Genomic DNA, 11,986 nt, shown 5'->3' on the forward strand with positions numbered 1-11,986 from the left:
ACGGGGTTTCACCGTGTTAGCCAGGATGGTCTTGATCTCCTGACCTCGTGATCCGCCCGTCTCGGCTTCCCAAAGTGCTGGGATTACAGGCTTGAGCCACCGCGCCCGGCCAAAATTTAGTTGTTTAAAACAACTGTTTATTATTACTACTTGGAAGTTCTTGAGACAGCTGAATGGTTTTTCTGAATTTTCTTGGGCTCTCCCACACATCTGGGGTCAACTGTTGGTCAACTAAAGGTCAGGTGAGCTGCTCTTACCCTGTGTTCACTTACCCTCTAATAGGCTAGTCCTAGCAGGGTCACATGGGAGAGGCAGCAGTGCCAAGACAATAAGAACCAAGGCATCTCCAGGCCTAGCTTCAGAATTATCACACTATCTATTCTGTTTGCGAAAACAAATCACAAGACGAGTAAAATTCAAGGGAAGGGAATATCAGCCATGCCTATTGATGTGAGGATCTGAAAAGTCACATTGCAAATAACTGGAAACTAAGAGAAATGGAGGATTTTGACTGTTTTTGTTGTCTATCCTAAGAACAACTAATGAGAAGATACAATGAAGCGGAAAAGTTACAGTAGCAAAAAGGTTCATGATCTGTGGACCCACTTTCATTAGAAACCCAAATTACGCATCTACATGCACATAATGTACACACACACGAAGGGCTGTGAAATAGATTATGTGTATATGTTACACTTTTATTGAGCCAAAACTTCTTGCAGTGAAATACAAAATAGACTGTATGATTTCATTAATTTTGGTATATTCTTACACCTATGTAACCATCATTCTAGTCAAAATGCAGAAAGTATTTCCATGCCCACTTCCAGTCAATCCCTTATAGAACCACTGTTTAATTTGTATCATCATAGATTAATTTTGCTTCATACAATAGAAGTGTTCCAAGGTCTATCTTCTGCATTAATTTTTGATGCAGTACTAAATAATTTAAAATGTAATTTAAGAAATTTACTTCAGAAAGTAAATATTAAGAATGCCTCTTATGTAAAAAAGAGTTCACTATGTATATTGCAAATAATCAAGAAATATTTTGTAGATATATGTTGATTTTAATCCGTACAATTGCCAACATAAATTACTGAAAAAGAAATAAAAAAAATTTTATTTCTCTCTGCTTAGTTCCCCATTTAAAAGTGGTATGTCAATGGCAAGTCGGCTTTGTAAGGCTGCAATGTTAAGTCGGTTTAACCTGCTTGCCAAAGAAGCTAAAAAAGAATTACTTGAAGCTGGTACATATCATGCAGTCAAGGTAAGTCCTTAAAGGAATAAAGTTATCATAGGAATAAAATTTAAGACATTAATGTGGTCGTTTTAAAATGAATCTCCTTAGCAAAAGTTTGTTGAATACTTCTTGAATATCAGATATTACCATGTAATGGTAAAATTGGTTTTTAAATGAACATGTCAGAAATTAGATATGTACATAAGTATTGCCATTTAAAGTAGACATTTTAGTATGGTATATACTTATTCTGACAGTGTAAGTTACCTAGCACTCAAAACCTGCTATGTCATACCAGAGAAACAAAATATTAATAAAATTTATTCTGTATTTGGTATTAATTGTATTAACTGTAGAATGTTAAGTATTCTAAAATAATACATTATTTAAGATACACGAATTTTTCTGTTTTAAAGTTGTGAAAAAACTTTAATTTCAGCATCTGATTTGAACTTGATTTAGTAGGCAATGTACATAGCCTTTTTCTCTCTTCCGAAATATTTTTTACATAAGCATAATGTAAGTTTAAGTCAAAAATTTGAAAACATTTTAAAAATACAGAAAAAAATATTATTAATACTTGTAATCCCACTTACTATTCGAAGTTAATACTCAGTCTTTTAATGTGAGCATGTTATTTCAGTTCCTTCTCATATATATGTATTTGTATATGTGTCTGCTTAAAAATAAGACCATATTGGGTATGGTATGTTTTAATCTACTTTTTCTTTCTATGTGATAATGACATGAACATCTCTCTCTCTCTTTTTTTTTTTTTTTTATATGGAGTCTCACTCTGTTGTCCAGGCTAGGGTGCAATGGCACGATCTTGGCTCACTGCAACCTCTGCCTCTGGGGTTCAAGCAATTCTCCCGCCTCAGCCGCCTGAGTAGCTGAGATTACAGGTGCACACCACCATGCCAGGCTAATTTTTGTACTTTCAGTAGAGACGGGGTTTTGCCATGTTGGCCAGGCTGGTCTCAAACTCCTCACCTCAGGTGATCCGCCTACCTCGGCCTCCCAAAGTTCAGGGATTACAGGCTTGAGCCACCATGCCTGGCCTACATGAACATAATTCCAGGTTACCATTATTAAATATTAAATGTAAATTTCTTTGCTATCCTAATGCCAATAATGAGATAGCGTTATATGAAAGTCATTTAATTTTACCAATTTTACCAACCTAATGCTCAACCTGTATAGTCACAGCCTGTAAGGCAGTTACATTAATTACAGGTGTTTGTATATATAATCACACATTTTTAAGTATAGAAGCTTATCTAGACTATTTCTGGTTTTGTGGCATAAAAAAGTTGTAAATTGCTATAAAAGCAAGAAGAAAACCAGACAAAATTGTGAAACACAACCTTTCACAACCCTGGACATTAACAGAAGACAGAAAAAACATTCAAAGGTGTGTATTCCTCACAAACTCTTATTATTAGCCGACATGGTGGCCCACAGCTTTAGTCCTAGCTACTTGGGAGACTGTTAGGTGAGAGGATCACTTGAGCCCAAGAGTTCAAGGCTGCTGTGAGCTATAATCACACCACTGCATTTCAGCCTGGGGAACAAAGCAAGACCCTGTCTCTCTTAAAAAAAAAAAAGAAAGAAAGAAAGAAAGAAAGAAAAACTGCTATTTTTTTGAGCAAGAATTACAGGAGTATGTGGCTTTCTTGCCCAGGGCTTTTGTCATTCATTTTCTCATTCTTTTCTCATTCTCATTTTCTTCCTTTCTGCTGGTTTGAATGGCAAGAACTATAGTTTTTTGGCCCAGTGAGGCTGCCACCAAAAGCAGCAGCTTTGCTTTCAGAGGAGGTATACTTGATTTGGGACAGGGGAATGAAAGTTTGCAGTTTTATTGGCTTAAATGCCAAATTTGGTAAGAAATGAATGGGGAAAACTGGTAACTTTGCTGGCCCAAGGTTGCCGTCCTGGTTGGAGGCAAGTGGTAGGCCAACTAGCAAGTTAACAAGGAGATCTGGAAAATGAGAGAGCCCTGAAAGGGCTGAGGTAGATGGAATACCCAAGAGAGCCCATCAAAGAGTATAAGGGAAGGGATACTTGATAGCTGACTGTAACATTCAGTACATTCTCTTCCACATACAAGTTGATCAGAAGATGGTAGAAGTTTTACAAAGGCTTAATGCATTGATTTCTTATTAGCAACAGTGGAGGCCAACCCAAAATAGCCAAAAAAAATTGAAAAAGAAAAAAGTTGAAAGATACATAGTTCTTAATTTCTTTTTTTTTCTTTTTTGAGATGGAGTCACGCTCTATCACCAGGCTGGAGTGCAGTGGCCGGATCTCAGCTCACTGCAAGCTCTGCCTCCTGGGTTCACGCCATTCTCCTGCCTCAGCCTCCCGAGTAGCTGGGACTACAGGCTCCCACCACCTCGCCCGGCCAGTTTTTTGTATTTTTTAGTAGAGACGGGGTTTCACCGTGTTAGCCAGGATGGTCTTGATCTCCTGACCTCGTGATCCACCCGTCTCGGCCTCCCAAAGTGCTGGGATTACAGGCTTGAACCACCGCGCCTGGCCCATAGTTCTTAATTTCAAAACTTTCTATAAAACTACAGTAAGCAAGACAGTGTGGTACTGGCATATAGACAATGAAATATAATTGAGAGCCCAGATACAATAAGATATTATGTCAAGTGAAAGAATGCGTAGGCCCTATATCATGTGGTTTGATTTATATTAAATGTCTATTATAGACAAATTCATAGAGACAGAAAATAGTGGTTTTCAGGCGCTAGAGGAGGAAGAATCAGGAGTGACTGCTAATAGATACAAAGTTCTTTCTGGGTTGATGGAGAAGTTCTAAAATTAATGGTGATGGCTGCACAAATTAGGCTGAATTGTACACTTTAAAAGGGTAAATTTTGTGACTTGTGAATTATATCTTAACAAAGCTGTTATGAAAGAAACAGTGGAGGCCCAAAGGGCAGTATAATGGCAGGTTCAGGGTGCTGAAGGAAAACTCCTGGCAACCAAGGATTCTGTATCCAGGAAAATAATCCTTCAGAAATAAAAGCAAAATAAGAGCATTCACAGGTTAAACTAATGTTAAGAAAATGTGTTGTTAGTAGTACTTCCCTAATTGGAATTCCAAAGAAAGTCCTTGAAGCTTGGAAAAAATTGTACCAGATGATAGCAAATCCACAGGAAAGAATAGTAAATACTGAAAATGATAATTGTGTGGATAAACATGAGACCTATGAGTATGTATATGTGCATGTCTATATATTTGCTTTTATTTTCTTTTTAAAAAGTTGTTTAAAACAACACTGTGTTGTTGAGTTTATAACATAGATACAATATATATGACAATATAACAAAGGATTTGGTAAGAAATGGCTCTATATTGAAATAAAGTTGCTGTTTTACCATAAGCCAGTATGAATCTGAAATCAAATATGTAAGGTAAAGAGGTATATTGTAATTCCTAATGCAGCCATGAAGAAAATAAATGAAAAACTATTGATAAAATACCAACAGAAGGATTAAAATAGTTCAGTAAAACATTTTTCTTAAACTATAGGACAGTAAGGAAAAAGCAGAGAAATTGTAAAAAGACATAAGATGTGAGAAATAGTAAAATGGCAATATAAATTCACCATATCAATAATTACAATAAAGTAGACTAATTGTTCCAGTCAAATGACAGATCGTCAGACTGGATTTAAAAAAAGCCTGATTCAAATATATGCTGTCTGCAACAGACACATTTTAAATTCAGTCTCAAATAAATTGCAAGTCATAAGGATGAAAGAAGACCTATCATATAAATAATAAGACAGCTGGAATATTTATATTAATATTAAATATACGTGAGGAGAAATATTGCTGGAGACAAAGAGCAACATCTTACAGTGGTAGAAAGGTCAGTACATTACAAAGATACGTGTATGTGGGTGTAACAACAAAGCCCTAAAATATGCAAGCAAAATCTGACAGAGTTGTGAAGTAAGATAGACAATTCAGCAACTGTAGTTGGTTTTAATTCTCCTTTGTCAGTAATTGATAGAACAACTCCACAGAAAATCAATAAAAATATAGGATAGTTAAACACTACCAACTAATCAAAACTCACTGACCTGTAGAAAACACTCCACACAATAGTAGAATGTATGTTCTTTTCAAGCCCACATGGAGCATTCTTCAGCATAGGGTCATAAAGCAAGTCTCAGTAATCTTAAGAGGATTAAAATCATGCCAAGTACGTTCTAACCACTATGGAATTAAATTAGAAATCAAGAACAGAATGAAATATGGGAAACTGCTATATATTTGGAAGTTATCTTGCCTCCGAATAACTCATGGTTTCAGAAAAAAATTATTAGGAAAACTAAGAAATACCTTGAACTAAGTGAAAGTGAAATGTGATATATTAAAATTTATGGAATACAGGTGGCCATTTGTAGCCATAAGTTATGCATTCTCAGATTCAACCAACTATGGATCGAAAATATTTGGGGGAGGGGGGAAGGTAAAGTTTAAAAAAAAATACAAAAATAAAAATAATACAAATAAAATACAGTATAGCAACTATTTACATTGAATTTATATTGTATTAGATATTATAAATAATCTAGGGATGATTTAACGAATATGAGAGAATGTCCCTAGGTTATATGCAAATACCATGCCATTTTATGTAAGGGACTTGAGCTTCTGCAGATTTTGGTATTTCTAGAGGGTCCTGGAACCAATTCCCCATGGATACCAAGGAATGACTATATAAATCAGTACTTAGACATGTATAGCTTTAAATGCTTATATTAGAAAAGAATCTTAAAATCAGTTATTTGAGCTTCCAGCTCAAGAAGCCAGAAGAAGAAGAGCAAATCAGAACCAAAGTAAGTAGAAGGAAGGAAATAATAAAATGTAATGAATCAGAATAGAAATCAGTAAAATTGAAAATAGAAAAAAAATAGGAAAAATCTAAATTTGGTTCATTAAAAAATTAAACTTGGTAATCCTTTAGCTAGATTAACCAAGAAAAAATAACAGATAACAGAAATTATCAAAATTTGGAATTTAAAAAAAATGGTCATCACTACAGACCTTAAGAAGCTTAAAATTATTATAAGGGATTATGAACAATTGTTTGTCAACAAACAAGTTAGATGAAATGGACATATTCCTAGAAAGACACAAATCATAAAAACTGACTCAAAAATAGAATATCCAAATAAAACTTAAGAGATCGAATTACTAATTAAATTATTTTCCTAAAGAAAATCTCAGACACATGTATGACTTCACTGGTGAATTCTGTCAAACATATAAGCAAACTATAATACAAATCCTACAAAAACTCTTTCAGAAAATGGAGGAGAAAATGCTTCTCTACTCATTTTACAAAAAGTCCAGTGTTACCCTGATACCAAAAGTGGGCCAGAAAACATTACAAGAAATGAAAACTACAATCTCTCTCATGAAAATAAATGTGAAAATCCTTAGCAAGATATTGACAAACCAAATCCAGCAACATACAAAAAGGATTATACTCCACAACCAAGAAGGTTTATACCAGTAATGCAAGGTTGATTTGAGATCAGAAAATTACTTTATGTAACACACCATATGAATAAATTCAAGTTTAAAATTTGTATAATTATCTCAAAAGACATACAAAATGCATTTGACAAAGTCCAGCACCCATTCACAATAAAAACACTGAACAAACAAGGAATAGAAGTGAACTTCCTCACCTTCATAAAGGGCATCAGTGAAGAGCCTACCATTGACATTCTGCTTAATAGTTAAAAGACTGAATAACTCCTTTCCCTACTCAAGATTGGGGAAGAAGGCAAGAATGTGTGCTCTCAGCACTTGTATTCAACACTGTTCTGTAGGTCCTAGCCAGTGGAGCAAGGCAAGAAAAAGAGGTAAAAAGGTACCTATACTGTAAAGGATGAAGAAATTTTTCTTTCCCTAAATTGTATCTTGTAGATAAAATATTCTTTGGCAACTACCAAAAACAAACAACTGGATCATATGTGACTTTAGCAAGGTCACAAGATATAAGAGCAATGTAGAAAAATAAATTGTTTCTATACAAGGAATGAATGCTCAAAAAATTGAGAAAGCAGCTTCATCCACAGTAGCACCAAATGTGTACTTTTGTGAGTGTGTGTGTGTTCGTGTGTAAACACAGAGGAATAAATTTAAAAGAAATACAAGACCTGTACACTGGAAATGATGAAACATAGATGAGAGAAATTGAAGGAGACCTAAGTAAATGGAGAGATGTACCATCATAATGCACTGGAAAACAGTATTGTTAGGATGTCACTTCTCTCCAAATTAATTTATAGCTTCAAAGCAAAATTAAACTTCCAGCAGGCTTTTGTGTAGAAATTGACAAGCTGATTGTGAAATTGATATGGAAATCCAAAGGACTTTTTTTTTATTTTTTTGAGGCAGAGTCTTGCTCTGTCACCCAGGCTGGAGTGTGATGGCATGATCTCAGCTCACTGCAACCTCCGCCTTCCGGGTTCAAGTGATTCTCCTGTCTCAGCCTCCTGAGTAGCTGGCATTACAGGTGCCTGCCACCACGCCTTTTTGTATTTTTGATAGAGATGGGGTTTCACCATGTTGGCCAGGCTGGTCTCGAACTTCTGACCCCAAGTACTCTACCCACCAAAGTGCTGGGATTATAGGCATGAGCCACCGTGCCCAGCGCAATCCAAAGGACATTTAAGAGCCAAAAGAATTTTGAAAAAGAACCAAGTTGGAAAACTTACCTAGTTTCAAAACTTACAATAAGGCTATAGTAATTAAGACAATGTATTGATATAATAGACATATAGATCAGTGGAACAGAAATAAACCTATACACATATGATCAATTGTTTTTGTACAAAAGTGCCAATTTTATGGGAGAATCATTTTCCAACAAATAATGCTAAAATGGTGGGATATATGTGGGTGAAACAAAAAATTAACTTAGATCTTTATGTCAATCATACACAAAAATTAACTCAAAGTGGACTTTAGATCTAACTCTCTAAGACCTAAAACTATAAAACTTTAAAATATGAGAAAATATTTACATTATTAAATATAAATTAGAAAATATTTACATTATTAGGGAAGGATTTCTTAGATATGATACCAAAAGTATAACCCATAAAAGAAGAAAATTGATCATTTGACTCCAAAATAGAATACTTGCTTTTCAAAATTCATCATTAAGGAAATGAAAATACAAACTACAGACTATGAGAAAATGCCGCTTTGGAAAACAGTTTGGCATTTTCTTAAGATGGTAAATGTGTGATCAGCAATTCCACTGGTATTTACGTGCATATTTATAACAGCATTATTCAGAAAAGCCAAAAACTGGAAGCAATTCAAATGTTAATCAGCTGGTGCATACATAAACAAAATGTGTTATACCCCTGCAATGAAATATTATACCCCTACAATGGAATATTGGTCAGCAATAAAAAAAGAACAAGCTACTGATACATGAAACAAACTAAATGAACTGGAAAACTTTATGCTAACTAAAAGAAGCCTGACACAACAGGATCCTTATTGTGTTAATTTATATGAATTTTTTAGAAAAAGTAAAACTCTAGAGACAGCAAGTGGATTCGTGGTTGTCTGGGTTTAGGGCTGGTCCTGGCACCAGGACTGCAGGTGAGTACAGTGGAACTTTTTAGAGGTGAGAGATTTGTTTCACAACTGGACTATGCTGATATTTACATACCTCTATGAATTCATTAAAAAACACCAAACAATATACTTAACAATGAATGAATTTCATGGTATGTAAATTATATCTCAATAAAACCAGCTTGTTAAAAATTCATTTATATTTTCATTTATAAAAAATGAAAATTCGCCAAAATATTAATGGTGGCTATCTACCACCATTAGTTTTATCTGCCACCATGGAGTTTTGTGATTACTGATAATTTTTGTTTCCTTCTTTATATTTTGTCTATTTTTCAAATTTTCTTCAATGAGAATGATTAATCTTTTAATTTAAAATGGTAAAAAAAAAAAAAGAAGAAGAAGAAAAACTGGCCAGGTGTGGTGGCTTATGCCTATACTACCAGAGGTTTGGGAGGCCAAGGTGGAGGACCACTTGAGGCCCGGAGTTCAAGACCAGCCTGGGCAACATGCAAGACCCTATCTCTACAAAAGATAAAAAAAAAATAGTGGGGCATGGTGGTGCATGCCTGTAGTCCTAGCTACTCAGGAGGCTGAGACTGGAAGATGGCTTGAGCCCAGGAATTCAGTGATCATACCACCATACTCTAGCTTGTATGACAGAGCAAGACTTTGGCTCTGAGAAAAAAAAAAAAAAGAAGAAGAAATTGCTTTTTAGGAGTGTTGGGAAGGAAATTTTTTAGCTTCAAAAATATTAAAATATAGGAATTAAAAAAGACTTGCATTAACTTTTTAAAATTTCAAGCTAAAGAAACAATATTGGGGCTACTTTTCAGAAGTTAAATGCTGCTTGTTTTCCATAATTCATTTTTTTTTCTTCTCTAGTGTATGTCTGCCTCCTATCAAGAAGCTAAATGTAAGTTGAAATCCTACTTACAACAACATGGCTATGGATCCTGGATTGTGAAATCTCCCTGCATAGAGCAATTTAACATGTGAAATAGGCAATCCATTGTCCCATTAAAAATCTTGTATTGTTTGGTATGTTTTGACTAGTAAAAATGTTTTTAAAATATTGGTGGTTTTCAACTTTCAGAATCAGAGTCTTAACAATAGCAATGTGCAGTGATTGCTGAAAATTTCTAAACATTCCTGCCAAATTACATTGAAACATTAGGGCTTTTTACTTTTTCATTTTCTTGGAAAAGGACTTACCTATTTGAATATGTAGCCATTTTGTATTTATTTTGACAGATACTGTAAAGCCATTTTCCTTTTTGTAGTTTAATACAGATTTCCTTTTCTTTTAAGTTTTTGCTTTAAAGCTGTCCATGTGGCTACCATATTCAATATTGTATCCTGGCATCTCACTCAGTTTTTTAAAAATTAAATATTAGAGGTCAAGAATAAAAATAATGATTCATACTCATTGATGAATTCAACAGACATTTGACTGCCTAATATTTGCCAGTCACCATGCTAGGTGTTAGTAAAGAAACAATACCTAAAACATCAGTTCTCATGTTAAAGGAGTTGATGAATGCAAACTGCACATATAAATGTAGAAAAATATTAACCATGTTAAGGAATAGTTTGGTAAAGTAGTTACTCTATTAATAGAGGATTGTCATATGTACATTAAATATGATTGCCCATTTTCAGCTGTTCTACAAGATCTATCTGTACCAAATGTGATTTCATTATTTATAATTTAGATTAACAGGGATTTCTAATTTATAAGTCAGTAAAAGACTGTTTAGCATTTTACCTGTATGTGTTTATACAGTGATTAGAAAGAAAGAAAGGGAAAGTTTACTTACTTTTGAGTTAGGAGAAGTATCTTTAGTGAAATTGTTTGTCCCATACTTTAGCTTCTACATCCTATTCCTTGGTTTGCAATCACAGATATATTAAACATGATTTGTTCTCAGAGTTTGTCCCCCTTACCTTAGATCTTTACTAAACTTATCAATCTCACACCTACCCCACATGAACTGTTACAGTCACAAATGAGGTGTATATAAATTGGGTTTTTGTCTGTTCTAAAAGTATGGTAGAATTTAATTGATGAACGGTGAAGTCATGCTGGAAAGACATCCTTCAGTAATCTAAACTCTACTGATACTAGGTTGAATCATGTGAAGTTGCCTTTTTGGTGGATTAAAAGGGGATCAAAATATGGGCAGTTTCATGTGGATTAAAATAAACACAATATTAATAAATTCCATTTCAGTTAGTTACATAGTATTTATTGCTTATTTCTGCAACTGCTATTTCTCTGTTCAATATTTTTATTTTCTTTGCAGGGCTGTTTCTTTTCATAGCAAATATTCAGCCTTCTATTATTTCACTTCTCCTTGATAGTAAACTTGCCTTTGAAAATACAAGATCTTTCACCTTCTCTTGGCTCTTCCATTCATAACTATTTTGCTTTTAGCTGGCACTTACAAAATGTGGGAAAGCACCAAGTACTTTTATTTGTGTCTGAAAGTTCTGCCTCATTATTAAAAGGCCCAGAGTTAGGCACTGCCATGAGGATCAGTAAAAGACAATTTGTTTCCTCACGAAATTTGCAGTTTTAAGGGGAAGATAAAAATGCCCAACTCTTTTACAGACAAAATCTACTAAGTACCACTCATTTATTCAACATGTAGTCGCTGCCTCTGTATACTATGTACATTCAATTATATGTGGTGTTTTGGTTTCAAGAAAGGAAATATTTTGTCTAGATAAGGGATATCAAGAGAGACTTCATAAAGGATAAAGGAGATGGCATGGAGTAGAAGGCAGTCATTTAGTAGAAAGGTCAGGAAATGGACGTGAAGCCCAACATTTGCTTTTATGGCTGAGACTACTGTGAATCATTTAATCGCTCTTCAGTTCTTTATCTTTGCAAGGATGAAGTTTAAACTAATGATTTTCATTCTTTGTGGGAAGGGCTCCAGGCTGCCCTTCATCAAAAACAGCTGTGCTTTTCATCTCTCACATGTTATGTATTGAAGTTCTGCAAGATAGTTTGCTTGAAGAAAACCAAACTTCTAAATTCAGACTTCTAAACTTCCACTTTTTAAATTGTTCAAAAACCACTAAATTGCTTGTATCTAAGTTTAA

General features: G+C 34.4%; 1 protein-coding gene across 3 annotated transcripts in view; it reads left to right on the forward strand.

Annotated features, from left to right (window-relative positions):
• Positions 1-9,927, forward strand: part of ADAD1 (adenosine deaminase domain containing 1 (testis-specific)) — a 52,371-nt gene extending 42,444 nt beyond the window's left edge. For all 3 annotated transcript variants that reach the window (XM_011948614.1, XM_011948616.1, XM_011948615.1), the window contains 2 exons: positions 1,141-1,270; positions 9,761-9,927. In XM_011948614.1, the coding sequence (XP_011804004.1) occupies positions 1,141-1,270; positions 9,761-9,874 (244 nt within the window). In that variant the 3' untranslated portion in view covers positions 9,875-9,927. The remainder of the gene's footprint in view (positions 1-1,140; positions 1,271-9,760) is intronic.
• The last annotated feature ends 2,059 nt before the right edge of the window (positions 9,928-11,986 follow it).

The sequence above is a fragment of the Colobus angolensis genome, unplaced genomic scaffold, assembly GCF_000951035.1.
Source record: "Colobus angolensis palliatus isolate OR3802 unplaced genomic scaffold, Cang.pa_1.0 Scaffold280, whole genome shotgun sequence".
Taxonomy (NCBI): Eukaryota; Metazoa; Chordata; class Mammalia; order Primates; family Cercopithecidae; genus Colobus; species Colobus angolensis.